Source organism: Rhinolophus sinicus, chromosome 8 (assembly GCF_057876585.1).
Source record: "Rhinolophus sinicus isolate RSI-liver-muscle chromosome 8, RSI-T2T, whole genome shotgun sequence".
NCBI lineage: Eukaryota > Metazoa > Chordata > Mammalia > Chiroptera > Rhinolophidae > Rhinolophus > Rhinolophus sinicus.
The window spans coordinates 45383931-45404552 of NC_142508.1; the positions used below are offsets into that span (position 1 = coordinate 45383931).

General features: G+C 42.6%; 2 protein-coding genes across 2 annotated transcripts; one reads left to right on the top strand and one right to left on the bottom strand.

The window, feature by feature from the left end:
• Positions 1-3382: 3382 nt before the first annotated feature.
• On the bottom strand, positions 3383-7607 carry LOC109458015 (protein FRG2-like-1). Its single transcript, XM_088800749.1, has 4 exons — positions 6417-7607; positions 6037-6122; positions 5736-5865; positions 3383-5459 (listed from the first exon to the last, which is right to left on the bottom strand). Exons 1-4 carry the CDS (start codon positions 6595-6597, stop codon positions 5008-5010), a joined length of 849 nt encoding a protein of 282 aa, XP_088656875.1. The 5' UTR covers positions 6598-7607; the 3' UTR covers positions 3383-5007.
• Positions 7607-19192, top strand: LOC109458016 (uncharacterized). Its single transcript, XM_088800696.1, has 7 exons — positions 7607-10395; positions 11538-11642; positions 12058-12230; positions 13029-13204; positions 13661-13856; positions 14341-14443; positions 15156-19192. The coding sequence occupies exons 2-5, from the start codon at positions 11565-11567 to the stop codon at positions 13702-13704; spliced, it is 471 nt and encodes a 156-aa protein (XP_088656822.1). The 5' UTR covers positions 7607-10395; positions 11538-11564; the 3' UTR covers positions 13705-13856; positions 14341-14443; positions 15156-19192.
• The last annotated feature ends 1430 nt before the right edge of the window (positions 19193-20622 follow it).

A 20622-nucleotide genomic window follows, 5' to 3' on the forward strand; every position in this document is an offset into this window, starting at 1 on the left:
TGGGCCAGTGGCTCCATCGTTTTTATTCTGTACAGGACAAAGAATGAATAATAGCTTGATGGAAGTTGCTGCATTTCCTGGTATTCTGGTGAGAAACACAGGAGGTATAGCAGTGCAAATGATAGATAAATTATTTCCATCTCATATGGCCATTAGAAAACAGACGTAGCAGTCATGGTCCCTAGGTTTAGATGACATTTTGTCAGATTTTTTTTTCTGTTGTGTGAGGTATGATGTGACCTCTTGAAAGGTGAACACACAGAAGAGGTGTCAATAATAGTGGTTTTTATATTTGTATGTCTTTAACCTAGTTAAGAATATTTTCTAATGTAATTGCCTCAAAAAAGTCTTAAGTATGTACATCAAATTACTTATGTTCTAAAATAGGCAATTAGCTTAAATAGAATAAAATTATACAAACCATAACAGTTAGGTTTTTATAGGCGGGCTTAGGAAAGCCAGAAATGGAAATAATTTCAGAGGTATGGAATTACGAAGTGTAGGGCCCACTGTCTGCCCCACATGTGCCCAGATCAACCCCTTCTGGGGCTGTGTCCAGGTCTGGCCAGATACTGGGATCTCCCCTCACTGAACAGATGAGAGGAGATCAGAGTTTACGTTGGCTGCTTCTCTCACCTCTCTAGGGATGGTGTTCAAAGTTTCACAAAACCCAAAAGTAGATAAATGGGAGCAAAAACCTGTATGTTTTGGTGCCTTGATTTCTGTCTTTCTGGTTTCTTCTGTGCTGTAAGAGCCTCCAATCCAGCACCCTGTCCTCCATTCCTTCAGATCCAGTAGTTGCTCAAGTTACAAAAAAGTTAATATACACATTCATTGTGAAATGATTACCACACTCAAGTTAATTAACATGTCTATCATCTCACATAGTTACGACTTTTTGTAATGAGAACTCTTAAGATATACTCAGCAAATTTCAGGTATACAATCCAGTATTATCTATAGTCACCATACGTTGCATTATAGTCATTAGAATTCCAGAAATGACTCACCCTGCAGAACTGAAACTTGGTAACATTTCACCAACATTTGTCCACATTTCCCCAGCCCAACCCCTGGCAACCACCTCTCTACCCTTTGCTTTTATGTTTTTAACGTACTACTATTATGTGAGATCATACAGTATTTGCCTCTATGTATCTGGCTTACTTCACTAGCATAATATCTTCAGGTTCGTCATGTCATAAATGAAGACTTCTTTTGTAAAACTAAATTTTGCTTGTGTGTGTTATAATATCAGTACTCTTTCATTCTAGTCACCAGGGAAACCATAGTGATGTACCAATTCATACATCTTCTGGAATGTCAATTTTTAAAAATCTGATAATACAAAATTTAAGTGAGAATGTGGTTACATTAGAATTCTCATATATTGCTGATGAATAAGGGAAACTTTTGGCACTTAGTTATAAAATTCAACATTTACCTATTACCAAAAATATGTAAATATAAACACAACAATGACAAAATCCTCTGAACTGCTACTCCATCCTTCCTTTTTGTAGTTCTCACATCCATCTCTACCTCCTATAGAAGCATTTCTTGTTTTAAATCAATGATAAGGAAACAGAAGAGACAGGCCCGGCTCAGTAGCTACATCCTCACATGAAATACAAGATTTTCAGTACCCAATTTCCAGGGTTTTATGAGAATTAATTCATATAATGTATGTGAGGTTCCCAGCACGTTGCACTGTAACCTGTTTGTGAGCACATAGTAGATGCTTAATAAACATTGCATTAATGAATGTATACCATTCGTTTTTCAAATACAGATTTCGTCAGACGGGCCAGCAAAGTATATGATCTTTCAAGGCAGTGATTGGTGGTTTTCACTGAGAACCAATAATATTTGTGTTAGGATAAGACGGTTAGTGGCTCAGGAGTGCTGTGTCTGCTTTCTCTGGTGTAGTGCTACAGGTAATGGGGTCCAGGGGGAGCAACATCAGCATGAACATGGAACTTGTTTGTTGCAACCTGCACAACACAAGCAGTGGGAAAGCGAGGGAGGCGGCAGGGGCTAAATTCTATTATAGAAATAAAGAGACCAGAGACACTGAATGCAAAGAAACCACAGAGGACCAAGGGACTCACAGCCTCAAGAGACTGGAGCCCCGAATCGGGTCGTCGTGGGTATTTATTGCTTTTTTACAATAGGCATCACATGATTCTGGGCAGGGTCTGTAAAACTCTTACACCACTAATACAATTAGCATGTTCCCAATATCCAATCATATTGTCCCAAAGCAACCTGTGCATGCTGTCCCCATGTGAACAAGGTGCGGTGTATACAATCCCTGGGGGAGCAGGTCTCTCATGGCAATCATCCCATGAGCCAAGCGGGGAGTGAGATGGTTTCACTCAATTAATCATTCCTTAGCACAATAGGGTGCTGGTCACTTGAAGCAGGAGTCAGCAGCTCCCAGGAAACATTGGAGGAGGGGCATCCCTCCTAGTTTCAAAGGCTAACTCATGGGGGTCCCTGGGGTCCCGTCTGGCTTAAGTCGTCCCTCCCTTGAGGAAACTTACTCATCTTTGACCGCAGACCCAGCATACTGGGACCAAGAGAGGAGACCTATAAAACTCAACCCCTAAGAGGGACAACCCGCAACCCTCTTTCCCTAAGGAAAGGATGGTAGGGACAAGCGGCTAGGCTGCTGTGTGACAACACTTGTTAGAGATGGTAATTCATGGGCCCTGTTCCAAAACTGCAGAATCACAATTTTTTAGAGTGTGGGCTGGAAAAAATGATTACTTTGCACATTAAAGCTTGAGAAGCAAGGCTCAGATAAGTAGTTCTCAGCCCTGGATTCCCAGTGGGATCTTAAAACGTGGGGTTTTAAGAAGGATCATCACCTGTGCCCTCCCCCTCAGAGCCTATCTGTGGGTCTGAGGTAAAACATCAGTGTTGCTTTAATTAAGTGGTACAGGTGATTTTCTAAGGTGAGGCCAGAATTGAGCTCGAGAGCTCCCTGGTAACTTAGGAGTCGAGTGCAGCCTTTGTTCCAAGGGGAGGTACCAGGGTTGGCTCTACATGGGCTTGGAAGGAGTGGGTCAGTGCAGCCCTCATTGTACCTGTGGGTGTGAAGGTAGCAGGTGAAGAGATTCTGCTGGTGCCTTTGAAAACATTCTCAAGATACAGAGGTGACCTCTCAACATAACTAGAGATGGAGGAGGAAGAGACAGAACAGCAGCTTCTCAGGTGTCAGGTCTCAAGTCAGGGGTTGTGTCCTGTTTTCCTTCTAAAATGACATGTATTTACTGTCAAATATTTACTTCTCTGTTTCTGATGTTCCTACCTAACCAACATGTTTTCAACTACTTTTTCCCCCCTCGTTTTCTTTCGAGTCCAGGTCAGCTCTTTAGAATATTTCTTTCCTGTGCCCCAGAGCTTCTCCCCTCTCTATCCTGGCATCCTATACGGTGTGAACAGTCCTCACCATGAATTAATAATGTCCTGCAAGTATTGAAAATGTTACTTTGTCACAGATCAAGAGGGGAAGGCGAAATATCCAAGATTCCCATAGGCTCCTTGCAGTAGTGACAAAAATTTGGAGTCCTTCAGTACTGCATAGGGCCTTTCATTTACCAAGGCTGAGAATTACAAATCTTGGCAATCTAACTTTTCAGTGGCTCATCTAAAGTATGGGCAAGCTGAGTGGCCAAATTCACCAAATCTAAGGTGGCCATGCTTTCCCACTCCATCCTGGTTCTCTTAACTAGAAGGGAAAGAGTCCTGTTTAGCCCATTGACAAAGAATTCAGTTACCTGCATGGAATCAACATCTGAAGGAAGGCCGAATTTTCCTTAAAAACAACCTGAAGTCAATTATAATAGTCATGAAAAGATTTGTCAGACTTTTGTGAGCAAGTCTGAATTTTGCTCCAATCAACAGGCTTTGGGAAAGCCTTAGGAATTGCTCAATGTATTATAGTTTTTGAGGAAGTTCCCTAGCTTCCTCCCCAAAATTAGAGGCTTGCTTTTCTAAGTCTATTACGGGATGTTTCCATCCGTCAGTTCTCATCCAGTGTCGATGGAGTAGAAGTGAAAAGAAAACAGCCTTTTAACCCACACAGGCAGTAAAACCAATTTTACATGGGTAAATATGTAATTATTTAAAATATGCAATACATGAAAACATTAATATTTATTTCACCATTATGAAATTAAGGCAAAAGAGGAAGCAATGTCTCAAAACTTTAATTTTTCTTACATAAAAAATTTGATGAAAGATTTCATGATCCCAGTGTAAAATGCAAATAAAACTAAAATAAGATACAATATGTAAAACAAATGACAATATCTTACGTTAAATTTAGTATCCTCTAATAAAATAGGATACATTGAAATCTATAAAATAGAAGAAAATTTACAATTAGGCATATCATATGAGCCAGCTGAAGGATAAATACATATTGACCAATAAGCATTTAATAAGTAGTAACTACAGGGGAAACAAAAGTGACATGGTGATCTCACCATGATTTCAAACTGAAAAGTAGAAATATTTCTCCACACAGAATTAAAGGCTTGTGGATATCTGTCCTCCATGGACTGGAGGTGGAAGAGGGAGGACAGAAATATATGTTGACTTACACTTTAAATACATAAGAATTACACCTAGATATTTGTTCTCATGCTCAAATAATGCTTGGCTCTCCAAAGATATTTAAAATACATGAAATGTCTAACATGAAATTTACACTTTGGAAATTTAGTCCTCAAGGAAACCGAGAGTTCATCATTCTGAGTCTGTCTTCAGAGTTTTCCGATGAAAATCCCAAGTTCTATCATTTGTTAACACACAGTATCGAAAAGAGGTCCTGCTTGGTCATCTGCATGAATCTGTGAGGGACAGGGTTCTGCTGTCCCTCCCAGAGCTGCATCTGCTGAACGGGGTCCTGTACCTTTAGGTGAGCCGTAATCTCACCCATTGGCAACCTCAGCCATCTCCGGTCAGGGAAGAGGTGGACCCTCCCAGGTCTCCCTCCTAGGAGGAGCTCTGGGCTTCTCCATTCTCAGCTGGACGCCAGGGACCCGGAAGGGGGGCTGGGACGAGCCAGCCCTCAGCAGGAAAGACATAGGCCGCCTGAGTGGCCATGGTGTAGAAGGTCTGCGCCTGGGCACACAGACGCCCGCGGAGCTGGGCCAGCTGCTCCCAGTTCAGAGAGGAAGGAACCCACTGGTTCTGTATCTGGACTACGTTCTGATAAATGGCCTCAGACATAGCCCGCAGGGAAGTCACCAGGCTTTTCCGAAGTGGAGGTGGCTGGATTCCTGGGGACCTGGATCTCCGCCGCTTGCTGCGCCCAGCGCTCCCCCTCTGGGCTTTCCTGGGGCGGGCATCCCAGGTTTCCTCACTGTCGCCGCTGGGGCCAGCATCAGGGACCTTGCGTTTCTTCTTCTCCAAAGTCACACTGCGCTCATCTCCTACAGAGGCCCCTGAGGAGGAAGCATGTCGGTGAGAGACCGGCCTGATCAATTCCCAGGGGCCCCCACTGTATCACCCTGCGCCCTTGAGGGAACCCCACAGATCTGCTCCTTTCCCAACCCCTCATCTGTACGTGAGGCGGCACAACACCAATCCTGAGTCCCCAAATGCTCCCTGGATCCGAGTCTCCAACCGCTTCCACCACTGAACAACCCCCTTAATGCCCACACCCTGGATGTTCCTGCTTTTCTGTCACCACCACTCTGGCCCAAAAAGCAACATCCTACCTGTTCTATCAACGGGGCTGTCCCTGGAACTTTTTCTCTTGCTGGCGCTCTCCCGATTGGAGCAACATTCTGCTTCTGTGGATAAAGTGAGACTTTCAGTGACTGCCTGCAACCAGACATCCTCCAGAGACTAGTCCATTCTGGACACACAAGGAACCAAGGTTACAACCAAAACTCATTTCCCAGCTGTTCCTAGAGTCCAGGATCTGCAAGGGCCTGGCTGCCAAGAGCAGCACCCAGTTTCCTGCCTGTGGAGACTGAGATACCTGTGCCCCGTCCCTCCTTCCCAGGAAAATAAAACTTTACCTGATCGAGCAAGGCCGCTACTTCTGCCTTTGAGTTCAGTTTTCTTGGAATTCTCTTCCTTGTCTGTCTTGGGCTCTAACCCTGGAGAAAAGGAACTTTAGGTGACTGACCTCCCTTGAGGCATACAGAAGCATCCTCTAGTCCATCCCTGACCCATATTTGTGGGCAATGCCCTCGCCGGAGGCTGTTCACCCAGTGTCAAGTGTGACCAGAGCAACGAGGTTCCAGGGGATCACTGTCACATTTGGAGAAACCCCTGGAAAGCTAAGTGACATTCCCCATCACCTATCTCAAAATAAAACCGAACTGAAGACATTCAGTTTCCTGGATCCTACCCCTCCTTCTGCCCTCCACACAAACAGCCCAAGTCATTACCTCGCCTTTCAGTGCTGTTCTCTGGTAACCGGGAAGAGAAGTTCTTGCCATCTTCTTGGAATGGTTTCTCCTCCACATCTGAGCCCCTTTTTTCAAAGGAGTTCTTTTGGAGGGGGGGCTGTTTAGTGGGGCTTCGGATGGAGGGGCTATGGGGGTCTTGGTTTTTCGTTCCCGATTCCATCACGAAACCCAAAGGAAAGACCTTCCTTGTTGTAAGTCCAGAGTCAGATATGCAGGTTGGCCTGACGAGCCTGCTTTTTATGAGCCCCTCACAGGGTGTGGCTCGCTCCTATTGGCTGAAAATTATTCACCTTCCTGCCACTCATCAGAGCCTCAGGTGGGCTGAAATTAGGAATGTGGCTGGTTTTGGTTTGTCAACAAGAGGTCACAGCCACCAGTCTAAGGCCAATAGGAGTCCACAATATGGGGTGTGGTAAAAAGAGACACTTTATTCAGGTAAACAGTTTGGAAACCCGGAGATGCAGCCTCTGGTGGAAACCGGAAGTGTACTCTGCTGAGACAAAGGGGAGGCCAATTTTCATAAATTACGCCCCCTACTCGCTGATTGGCCTACTCTTATGCAAATGAAAAATCCAAATTTGCACAGTCTGATTGATGCAAATCATACTGTCCTGATTGGTTGGAAATATACATTCTGGTTGGTGATTATGGATCTGCTCTGATTGGTCAGTAAAGATGCAAATGATGATATAGTTGGGCAGTTCTGATTGGACAGCGCAGGCCTCAGCCCACTGGTTGAACTACATTACCAGGAACTTTTTTTTGTAAGGGTTGACTCAGATGACAAGAGCACAGTGCCGGGGGCTGGGAGCTCAGTCTGTGGTTTTTCCTTAAATGCAGAGTGTATGAGATGCCGCTCTCAGCAATGGCTGCCACACTCTAGTTGTGAATTTGTGCCCAGTTAACCATGAGGAGTTCTTGGAAGATATATTCCTTATAGAGGCCTACATACATAAGGGAAAACTTTTGTAGGGTCTTGTCATAGAGTCAAAAAGCAGGATAGCAAAGGTCCGAGAGGCAGACAGACCGGAAGTCAGGGAACTCCTCCCCATCTTACTTCCAGCCCCAAACCCACCCAGAATTATTTAAGAACTTACCTAGATTTCTGCTGCTTCTTCCACCATGAAATGAGAAGTGAGGGCTGCACATGGATTATAGAGGCTCATCAGAGGGATTTCTTCCATAGTGAAAATGCATCTATTTTCACTATTCTCTCTGATAATTTCATCTTATATGCAAGTAGGTCCCAGGAAAATAAGTGTTTATCAGATCCATTATTCAAGTGGCCCATGTCTCTCCTGTATCTTTAAGGACTAGATTTCACTGTAGGAAAAGTTGCAAGTCCATCTTACCTATGAATATATCTGACAGATATCAAATCTTTATATAAAAATGAAACCAGCAATGACGTAAAAATAATTCATTGTAAAAGTAGTTTCCCAGCAATGATTTATTTTCTTTCAAAGTAGAAATTTTAAACATTCACACAATTGATAAAAATTAAAGTGAACCTCTATTTCCCCTTAAGACCACTTCAAAATGGGTCAGTGTTTTGCCAGTCTTGTAGCATCCATTCCAATCTTCTCCTGGTGGGGGTTGGGTGGGAAATGGAGCTGGGATACTTTAATACAAATCCTAGAATTATGTATTTCTCTAATAAATAAGATGTGAGCCATAAAATTTATCTCTAATAAATAATTCTTCAAGGATGTAGGAGACAACAAAGATCCACGGGTTATTATAACACAAAAAAATTTTTTAAATTTCTTAATGTGATCTAATATCCAGTTCACATTCACATTCTCCCAAATTAATCAAACACATTTTTTTCAGCTATTGTAAATTGTTGTCTTAATTTATTGTCTATCCAGCCTGATTTTTGAAAACATTTTCCTATTATATAATTAGATTTTTTTTAAAATTAAAGTTTATTGGGATGAATCAAACACATTTTTAAATCCCCCCCCCTTTCTTCCACCTGAACCCCTCCCCCCATTCTGGTTCAAGACATTGTTTTTCAGTCCAGTTGTGTAGGACACAGCTCCCTGGCCCATGCTGGTATTATGAGCCTTGCGTTCCCCCTGGCTGAGGCAGTCCGTGGTTGGTTGGCCACTCAACTGCAGCTCACAGCAGCCCACAGCATGCTCTGGCTGTTCTTGGCAGCCCAGCTCCAGGGAAAGTCCTTCACAATCTTAGCTGTAGAGGGCACAACTCACTGACCCATGTGGGAATCAAACTGGCAACCTCTGCATTAGGAGCACAGCGCTCTAACCACCTGAGCCATCCGGCTGGCCCCAGGCCATTCTTAATCTTGGTTTTCACTGGAGCCCAGGAGATCAGACTCTTCAAAGCCCTGGTTTCCAGTGAGCTCCTTGCGATGGGGAGACTGAGTTGTCCCATCCCCTAAAGATGCCCATTGAAACAGCCAGGAGGTTGGCATACGTGTAAATATTTTTTAAAATAGGCTTTATTTTCTAGAGAAGTTTTTGGCTCACCACAATGTGGAGCAGAAGATTCATTGATTGCCCATATACATATACCCCTGCCCCTACATAGACACAACCTCTCCCATTGTGAACAGATGTATAAATATTTTTAAAATAGTATGTAGTGTTAAAAGCATATAGTTATATCTGGGTATTTGAAAATGCCTGGGAATTGCAAACACCAAATTATAGCGTGTTATTTAAGTGTATACAAATAAGATTAAAATAAAGATGCTGAGGAATAGTAAACGCCCAATAAAACATTCCATCCTTCAGGGAGGGGCAGTGATGAGATCATACGTGATTAGATTAGACTGATTGAGTTATCCGGCAGGAAAGTGCTGGGGTCCCGGAGCGGGACAAAGTCCGGCAGAAGGGACTTTCCCCTCAGTGGCCTCTTCCCCAGTCATATTGTAAACCTGTCTCCAATGGCGTTTTAGCTTCAACACATCTGAGAGGCTACCGACAGACAGCAAGACAACAGGTTAGTTTCCATTACTGTTTGGAATCTCAGTTTACCCCTGAGTAGGGGGTAGGAATACGAGAGTAGGAAAAGTCCATAGAGGGCCATTTTAGGTGTCGAAGTGAGGAAGATAAAAGGCAGGACTAGCTGCAGATGCAGGACTGGCTGTGAAAGATGAAAGGGAGGCTGGCTGCAGAACAAATCTAAACCCTTTTTGAAACATGTCCTTGAAACTTAATCACGAGACCCCAAGACAGGATAAATAGTTAATAATCTGGGAGCCGCTAAGACCAGCTGCCACCAGCTAGAACCAACATGGGGAAGGATTTCACCTGGCATCGAGTGACCCTAGGACTCATTAGATGCTCATTATAATACATTATTAGCACGATAAAAGATACATTCAGTGCCACTATTGTTGGAAACAGAAAGACCATAAAAGGTCACAGAATGGCCCACAGAGTCTTTTTGAGAACTCTCCAGCCTTCCCAGAAAACCCCTGACTTTATTCCTCCCACAAATTTGAATGTACAGCCCCTTAATTTAAAGGTACACCGATAATAGGCTCAAATACCTGCAGGACCGCTGCTGCTCTGTCTCTGGAGTAATCTGCTTTTCCTTTTTCCTCTGCTTGAATAAACTGATCCTTGCTTCGCTTTTACCAGGCAGGAGTAGGCCTGTCTGTGTATGGAGTAGCCCACCTCTTGTTTCTCCTCTGCTTAAATAAACTTATTCTTGCTTTACTTTCTTTTCCGCTAGTCCTTGAATTATTTTCTGCCCTCTGCCAGGGCAGAGGCATCGCCTAGCCTCCTGCAACAGAAGTAAGGATACTTAATTGTTTAACACTATTTCTTAGCACACAGCCTGATTAAAAAACTATTTCTAAAATGTTCTGTTCAAACGAAGGTCAAAATTTCCAAGGAATGATCACCCAGTACCTGATTTGTGTGCGTTGGTGGCTGAGCAGTCATGGAGCCCTGGAGCCTTTGATGGAGGGCTTTTAAAAACGGTAAGTGATTTACTAATTTATCTTTTGTTCCAATGTATTCATGAGAACTTATTTTGAGCTGTGGAAATTCAGGACCCTGACTCTAAACCCGTAATAAAACAGAACAGTGCCTCATCTGTGAAGTCCCCAGTCCAACATAGAGGCAAGAATGTTTCTACCTTAATTTATGATTAGGACATGCTTCCTCACTGCTCAATTTTGGTCAATTAAAATGAAGAGCAAAACATATTTTATTCTACATTTTCAAATATGTTTGTCCTGAGATTAGACATAGTATTCCCAGATCATTTCTTTCCTGTTTCTATGGCAAAATTGCCTTTCCTGTTTTGTAATATAATCTATAATGATACATTTTATCTTTTTTATAACAGCTTGTAGTAATATATTCTATTTCTGATTTCAAAGAAATATATTTTCCTGATACATTTTATTTATTTTTCCATTAGATCCTATTTATTTTTTGATTAACTAACACCATCTTTTACTTCCTTTTATAATATTTTGTTTTTATGAATCCAGTTTCTTGGTGAACATTTCTTATAAATTGTATGTTTGTTATAATGTGTCAATTTAGACTAAGAAATTTTCCCTGCACACAGGTTTTGCCCAGGTTCTACGTTTTGACATAAAGTACTTTATCTTTTATTTTCTTCTCTATGATTTCCATTTGAATTACATTTCTGATTTTAGGAATTTCATTTCAGGAATTTCCAGGAATGTATTTCATAGTTTGAGAATTATTTACTATTAAAAAAAGTTAATATAGTATACATAATTTTATTAAATCTTGGAATTGTAAAATACCAAGTTTTCTAATGTATTGAGTTTTCTGAGAGACCAGTTACATGGTCTTTTTCCAAGTATTTTATGGTATACTATGTAAGGTCTCTAATAAGGAATCTACATTTCATATATATCAAACATGTTAAGTCTAGTGGAGAAACTTTTGTTTTCATTTATCACCTTGTTTCTCACTCAGGTTGGTACTGTGTTACTAGTAGAAGGATATGTACTGTGTTGGAAGGAAAGTATCACAGGTGAGATGGTAGGCAGAGAAGAGAGATGGGAGCTGACTGCATCCTGCATGTGGGAAACTCCAGGGCTGGGCAGAATCCAATGGTTTCATTTTCCACCTTCCATAGGGCAGCAGAATCCCTGGGACAGCACCAATGCTCGTGGACTCCAACACGCTTTCAATGGAACAGGGCAAAGAATTCGTAAAGCAGCTTGGGATTCCACAGAGAGATGTGAGTAAGAGAGATGTTGGGCAAATGACACGTAAGAGGAATGAGGTGGACTCCAAGCCTAGTGTCAGTACTGAGGCAGGTTCTCCTCCCATGAGCAGGGGTGAATTTCAGTAATTAACAACACGGACACTTGGGCAGTGACCAATTGAATGGACATACAATGATCAGGACAGGGGCGTATACAGCTGCTGTGGCCTCCGTTCCCACCTGGGGACCACCAGCATTCCCTAAGCACTCAGCTCTCACCCTTTGATGCCATTCATTATGGGATTGGAGCAGAGAACCGTTACATTACATTCTGGTTGGCATGACATTAAAGAACTCAAGCACATAGGAATTTATCTTCTGTTATCACAAGGCTTCTTCCTATGTGCAGACCGCTGATTGTATCCTGATTCTCTTTTCTTTGTATCAGATTGACATGATGACAGAGAAATGGATAGTTGTTGCCACTGTGGAAGTTCTGCTATGGTTTCCTCTGATGCCAGGAGAGGACCCGAGTGCCCGCTGTGTACAGAATAGGAAATTTCAGCCATCAGTGGAGCAGCCTCACACAGCTTCACAGAGACATGGAGACCAGGAGGAGAGGTAGAATGACTGTCAGGAGTCATGGGGGCAGGGTTGGAGGGATTCCCTACTGGGTACAGGTGTGGGCTGTAGGATTTCTGCCTGAACATGCCTGGAGGCTTCTGAATTGTATGTCTCTCACCATAACAGGCTTTTATTTGTGAGTTGCCTGCTGTGAATCTGCAGCTATGTGCAAGCTTTCACAGGCGTCCTCATTCTTGCCCCGCTGTGGCTTTGGCCATGTCTCTGTTAAAAATTGGCATGTGCTTATGACGGTCTGGTATGAAATTTTCAGATGCTCCTTAGCTTAAATATCAAATCTTTGCAAAGTTTTGTCAGAGGATCTGGCAGTATTTCTCAGTAAGAAGTTCTTTGAAAATTGTGGGTTTTCTAGAAATATGTGGGGACAAATATCCATGGTGGTTGGCTGCCTGATATTGGCTTTGATAAATCTTGGTAAATGTTTTAAAGTTGCAGGGAGTAGCTGGGTGAAAACTTGGAACACAGGCCTAAATGACAATGAAATTCTCAGGGGGGAACTGTACAAGGAGCCCTGGTATCGCAAAGTCTCCAGAATCAGGCAAAACTAATGTCACCATTTCTATACCAAGTGGTCTTTTCTAGGCAGTGTCCTATTCTGGGAATAACTAAGGATGGGAAAAGACCACAAAATGGAACATTGGTTCATGAGAAAACCAACTCATTTTGGGTGTGACTTAGCGGTCATTAAGCCCCTCCCATCCCTACTCAGAGAATTGGGGGATATGAGGGACTTCTGTCTGTCTACATAATTATTTACTGTCCTTTTCTTGTGACTAGGAAACCCAACAGTCAATTTCTGAAGGAGAACAACCAGAAGCCCAAGGACGTGAGGCAAATGGAGGTCATCGCATACACCCTCAGCCACAGGACCCCCTCATGCCCAGAACCTGGAGAAGCCACAGAAGGGACCAATGGGGCAGAGGACTCTCTCACCAAAACAGAAAGGTTCCAAAGTACGTGGAGGCTTGGATGTTTCAAGAATCGGGGGTCTGCACGGACCCCATGAGTTTAAACATGAAAACATCTATATCCATAACTGAGGTATTATGTATCCGAATCTGGCCTGGATTATGGTGTCCTCACCTGGCCCATTGGCCCATTTGGATCCTCTGAGGATCAACCTTCTTCCCTATGTAGTGTCTTGTTCAGCTTGGTGTTTGTCCTATACTCAAATCCATTTCATAATCATCACCTTCAGACACTAAATTCCTTCTCCCTTGATCCCTCTCTAAAATGGTCTTTGGGCAGGACCGTAATATCTTGTATTTTGGCAACTAATGGGCCACATGTCTATGTCCTCTCCCCCAAACCAATACTCCACTCTAAGTGACTGTTCTTATATTAACCTTTGAAAGCTCCTGTGATCACGTGATCATGCCGACTCACTAACCACCTTCCTTCACCCACAGGTGAAGTGCAACAACTGTGGGGCCTTTGGGTACAGGGCCAGTAGCAGGAGGAGCCCCAGGAAGTTCTGGAGTGGGGCCCTTGCCCCCCAACCCTTGGGCTCCAATAAGAAGCATAACCTGAAACTCATGAAGCCCAAGACCTCCAGACTGCAGGGTCCTTAAACAAGGTTGACAGAGAGAAGGACCCAAGACAGAGGTGAGGAATCTCCGGGTCAGAATGATCCCTGGGCAATGGAACCTCAGGAGATGGTGTCTCCCTCCACTCTTTCTGTGTAGCCATCTCAGGCAGAGACAGGAAAACTCGAGAGAAGGAAGCAAGAGCTTCACACCTTCCAGGGGTGACCACTCAGCTCGTTGTCCTGAGAATCACTGGGGTGCGGCAGAGAATATCTCGGAATGTTGCACATGGTTGGCTGAGAAGCAGTAGAGTCTAAATGAGAGTGTTGAATGCTGAAACCTCAGTAGAAAAGGGGGCCCTTCCTAGAAGTGAGGGCTGCCTCTCAGGTGACGGGGTGACGGAAGGAGTTGCCTTTGCAGAGTTCACAGGGGCTTCAATGCCTCCCTTACCCCAAAACAAAGGCGGGAACCGGGCCCCAGGTGTGTGCTTGGTTTGCAGTCACTGGTGTGGATAGGAAGGTCAGGGGCATCCTGACAATTTTGATTTTTGACTTGTTCTTCAGGCAAGAAGAGCAGCAGAGAAAAATTCTACCACAGAAATTTCCTATGAGGCCCCGAGAGAAGCGGCAGAGGACCTGGAAGGAATTCCTGAAATCAGGCACCTCTGTGAGGATGAGTCTTACCCCTGATCCCTGCTCTCTCTCTTCTCCATCTGTTTTGTTTCACTTCTGTGCTCCTCAGGTGGGTGAGGTTATGTTAAAACCCAGGCTGGCCTATAGGAGTCATTTTTCACATTCCAGTTTATTTTGCTATTGTGCAAGTAGGTCAGCAAATACTGGTGAAGGTATTTATGTGCACATCTGATGCCATCTATGATGCTGTATCAAAACAAGGCATCTTAAATTTTTGTAAATACTCCTAAATTGCCCTTCAAAAGGATAATTTCTATTTACACTCTCCACATTATGGGGGGAAATGTTTTTTTCCCCTTGATTTTAACAACACGTAATATAAAGAAAATTTGAATTATCATGTCTAATAGGCAAAATATTCATATTGGAATTGTAATCTTTTCCCTGACCACCTCTGAGGTGGTTATCTCTGCAAATGTACAATGATGATTTGCATGTTTTTCTGTGAAATTTAGTTTTGTATGTGTTGTCTGTTTAAATTGAGTTGTTTCTCTTTTTCTGCTAATGTAGAGAAATTTCTAGTGTTTATTAATTTTCCCATACTATATCAGTCTGCCATTTTCCTTTTGTCGTAAGTTGCTTGTTATTTCTATGTTTTCTATGATAGGGTTGAATGTGTTATTCCTTCATTGAATCCAGTTTGATAATTCTGACTCCTGTCTAATATGAGGTTTCTTCTCCCACAGCATCCCACAAGGCCAATGCCTGTTCAAACGACCAAGAAGAGACCTGTCTTGAGCCCTGTTCTCACAGGTTGGTCACCAGTCAAGACATGTGGCATGGGGTCATCCTGCTCTACACGGACTCTTCAGAAAGCATCTGAAGTGAGGTTTGTGGACGAGCCCAAAGATGTGGGCTCACCCCACTGAGCTCCAAAGAGCTTCTGCCAGGACCCACTTCTCATTGCCAAGTCCCTAACTAGTAGGCCTGATGTTCTCTGCAGTGATGTTTCCTGTGCTGCCAGGAACACGTTAATCCTGGGTCCTGTCTGTAATCCCCAGGTACATGTCAAACATCCCCACATGAACTCAAAGCCTCACACACAGCCTGCCACACAAAAATGTTGTCAGAACTCTAAATTTGGCATCCAGGAATATCCCAAGAGGTCTTCCCAAGTACCCATTCAGATTTGCAAAACACCCCCAAAGAAAGCAAGAATTGGCCTCTTCTAAACCTTCCAGTTAAATGCTCAGTGACCTGGTCTGGGGGTTCTCTGAAATATAACACAAATTACAGGTATTTTGATTACATTTGTATGGTTTCTCTTGAGTATGAATTCTCTCAAAACTACAAAGGTGTGAACATATGACAAAAGCCTTATCACATTCGTTAGGTTTTTGTAAAGTGTTTTTCTCCTGTATGAAATCTCTGATGTTTCTTAAGGTTTGACCTTTGGATAAAACCCTTGCCACACAAATTACATTTGTGTGCTTTCTATCCAATACGTAATTTCTAATACTTGGTAAGGTTTCCAAATAGGGTAAAAGTTTTGCCAACACTAATTACGCTTACAAAGTTTTTCTCCAGTATGCGTTCTCTCGTGATCCGTAAGGTGAGCGCTTTTGCTAAAAGCCTTCCCAGTCATTACATTTGTAAGATTTTTCTCTTGTGTGTGTTCTCTTGTATTGCGCAGGTAGCAAAGGATATTTTAAAATCACCCTATATTTATTACAAGAGTTTTTGATACCAGGAGGAATTCCTTGAAATGAAGAAACTGAGTAACCACTGTTGACAGACTTCTCAGGTTGACTGTATTCATTCATTTTCTCCTCGGTTTGTAATTTCTGTAGGTCAGCCTGGTTGCCTGCAAACTTAATCCATTTCTTTTTTCCAAACACTTTATAAACTTGTTTCCAGCACTGTTTAAGTTATTTTTCAGCTTTAAGGAATTCCTTATAAATATTGTCCTGCATGAAATATTGGTATGTATTATTTCTTACAGAAACACTCTCCTTTTGAGGAATATTAACTGAAGATTTATTATGTTGTTGATCTTTTCTACAAGTGAGATTTCTGTTATGGGTCAAAAGCATTTCTTTGTAATTTCTTTCTTCATACCCCCACCCACTCTCAAACTCATGCATATTGTTCCATACTTCCTTGAGGTCAAAATCTTTCTTGCCATAGCTGTTATTTCTTTTCATTGTCCCAAGATATAAGTCATTTTTACTAATGTCCTAACTTGGTGGTAATTCCTTGATTGTGAATCCAACACAAAGGCTTCCTAGTAGATTGGGAGATAAATATTTTATATTGACTTATGTAATTACACAAAATTTAACACATATCATGAATACAGTTATGAAGTTTCTCAAGCATGGTCTTGAAACAGTATTGTGATATAATAAATGTGATAAATAAATGATACTTCATAATTAGAAAGTTGATCTATGTACTGGTTATTATATAACTACAGGCATGAAATCACAATTGAGATTTCAGACTGTATTCCTTAAGTCTTGATCTTTATAATAATGTATGTTTACTAATACTGTGCTTAATAATGTGTGGGGCATGAGGCAAGAAAAAGGATACTGTGGAGAGAGATTGTTCAATGATGTGACTGCTGCCAGACTTTTGAGCTAGATCCAGTTAGAATTGGGACAGAACAGAGATTGCTTCCTATAAATCCCCACAGAGACTGTTCGCCCCCTCCCCCATGCTCCAGGCATGCTGGGTCCTGAAACAGGCCCTTGCCCTTCCCCAGGCAAGCCTGTAGGCGTTTTCCACTTATCTGGCTTGGCTCACACCCCAGTACCCCATCAATCTTGCCCAGACCTATATAACGCCTTAGTGTCTGCTATGTGGTGCAGATATCTATGTCGTCTTGCCACTGCCCAAGACACGCCTAGTACGTAAGTTCCCTTAATTAACATTTAATGTAATGGTGGAGTCATCAACCTCTTTCTTTGGTCTCTTGGTTCTGGGAAATTTTATAAAAACAATCAGTGAACTAGCCAGAAGTCTGAAGGGATCGGCCTTGGGAAAGAGGCATCTGCAGGGGACATTGCTGGTTGGCCACCTACGTCTATGTAGGGAGGGGTAGCCCATATGGAAGATTTGTGTGGACCCCCACGTGAGTACAGGAACATCCTGAAAATGCCAGCTGATTTTATGTGTTTGTTTGAAGATGTATTCATTACACACTGTAGGGAGGAAGGAAAGCACATGGCCACAAATGTGAGCTGGCCCCTCGTATGGACGGTTTGGCCAGCCACTGACACCCAGCTAGAGGCAGAAGCCAGGGTTAGAAAATTAGAGGGAGAACTGAAACTAGGAAAAGATGTTAGAATGTCTACAACTCAGCATTGGAACTGGCTGATAAAGGTGCAGGCCAGAGGAGAGTGGGGGGTGGTGAGAAAGGTCCTTTGAACAGATTCCACTTATTTTATGGAAGCCATGAGGTCTCTGCTTGCATCTAATTCTATATTCATGTTTGTCACCCTGTTTACACATTTCTCCTAAGATTAGGAGATTTTATATTTCTTAACCAGGCAAAGCAGACCCTGGAGACGCTGGAGTCACGTCTTCGGGAGCAGAAAGGGACTGACAATGGGAAACACAGAGTGATTACTGAATTGGTGTTCAAGAGGAACCAATTGGGAGGTGCTCACCAGGAGAAGGATGTTTGGTAGCTCTGGACTCAGAGGAGGACCTGGAGGTGATGCTGGTCCTGTGAATGTGTGGGATGCTCTGCTTGTGCCTATGCAGGATGAAAACCATGAAGCCCAGAGCCTGAGCCCCAGACATGAAACCTTAGGTAAGTATAGCAATGCTGCATGTAATGATTCTCTGGCTTTGTCCAGACAAACAATAAAACACTATCTGAAATTTTCTCTGTTAGTGATGTTTTTGTTGCTCAAATTGCTAGTCATGAACATAGGAACAATGACATTTACCAGCATTTGCAGGACCCAGCACAGGAAAATTGAAGGGACAATGCACTTGAGAGCTTTCACTTTAAGCTCGGCCCACCTGGAGTTCCTGGGTCTGATGGTGATAGCCTGGAAAACACTCAGGAGGCAGGGGGTGCCAATGGACACACCTCCGCCCACTCCCTAAACGGGGAAAATCTGCATCCAAAATCACCGAGAACGTGAAACCCGCGAAAAGATGACATTGTATAGTGGATTCCACTAGAGAACAGAACCAAGGAGCTGGCCACAATCAGGTTCTTGACTTCAAATCTGTGGACTTTAGCCTACACCCAGTGAAGTAAACGAAGAGATAATGGCAAAGAAGAGAGAAACAGCCCAGGATTCTGAATGTAGTCTGCAACAAGATCATTCCTACTGCCAACCCCTGGCCATCCTGTCAGTTCTAAATGGCTCACTTCTCAAATGGGTATTTGTCTTCTGAGCTAGAGGATCTTGCACGGAAGTATGAGGCATAAACCTCATGCATCATGTCAGCTGACACCCAATGTTCTCCACTTACCAACAGTTCCTACTTGAAACAATGACTTAAAGTTTTTCTGTCATTTAGAGGCTTCCAAGAGTTGAATGTATACCCATTAAAGAACACTTTCAAAGTATGAATCACTGCTGTGAAGGCCACACAGGTGGTAGTTTCTTTGTTCCTCATAAATTCATGAGGCAGCACTATTGCATGTCTCGGAAAGAGGAGGAAAACATGGGCACAGAGAAGTTAAGGGTTTCATCTAAATTCACTCACTAGTTAGGAGCAGACTGGGATTTGAACTTGGCTGGGCTGATAACAACGATAGATTATTTCATCCATAATATACTAGTTAGCTGTGATCTTCATATAACTGGATCTAAGTTTAGTTTTCTTTTTGTACCTGGCCACTTCAATTTGGATTGGTGGCATTATATTTTAAAATGTTGGTAATGACGGTTCCACTAATTTACGAAGACTTATTCTAGAGGCAAATGTAAGATTTGACTAAAGCTCTAGAGATCTGAAAAAACGTGGATGCATTGATTACAGGATAAAACTGCAGGTACCTTCCCCAGGACAAGCTGGGTTTCGTGACTATGAGAATGGCTCAATATTAGCCTGGCAACAGAAAGACTCAGTTGCTTTATTGCAGGAGCAAAAGTACAATGGCAGCAGTCACAGGACTCTGGGACAGGAAACAATCAGAAGTAGTGTATGGTAGAAACAAAATTATTACTAACTTCAGATCATATACATATCTGTTTATTAATACCTAAGTTAGATAACATTATTAGGAAAGAAAGATTTATGTGAAAGATATTAAAATATAAGACACATGCAAAATTGAAAGTTAAGGCAAAATTTGTGTATTGTATAAATGACAGATGTCTTTTGGATTGGTATTATAATATTTAAAAGCAGCAGAAATATCACAAGATATCTTTGAGACTAAATAGTTGTCTGAAACTTATAAAGTTATATTTTTCTTAATCTTGTTTCTCTAATTTTAAGTGGGAAGTCTCTCCATAATCAGTAGAGACACAATTACTAAATATGTTAAGCACTAAATACCCCCAGAGTTAGAGAAAATATTTCTATTATAGTAGCTGCTATTAGATTCACTGTTTCTGCACAGGGTCAGATGGTTCCTATGGATTCATCCTACTGTTTTTACAAGCATGGAGGTATTACAGGTGCACCTCTAGAATCCTGAGAAGCATGTCTCTGATTCCTGTCCAGTAGGCTGAGCAGAAGATTGACTCTGGACCTACGTTCCTTACACACATTAAAAATCAGGTTTCTCAATCACTGGACTAAATATAATAATCACCATGAGTGAGGATTACCCTACATTACATTAGAAGCCTTCAGGAATTCGTGCAGGTCTAGAACCCCATCTCTCTTTACTACCTCAGCTCAAGCTTCAGGAACCTTCCATCTTCCTACGTGGCTTTAGCACTGGAGCAGGTTCATTCACAGAAGATTCCCTTTGGCCAATATGTTCACTTACCCAGACTCCTGATACAATGGCCCCCTTATAAATTCTACCGCTCAGATTGATGTAGAGAATATTCACCCACTTCTTCCTACTGCCTGGATGCTGGCTCATGGTGAAGTCAAGACAACCAGTACATGTGTGCGGGGGGAGGGAGGGAGCCTGAACCTGAGATATGAGTTATGTGTCTGTGACCTCACTGCCCTTAGAACTGCGATTATCATTTCACCTGCATTGACTGTTACAGGCTTGGGAGC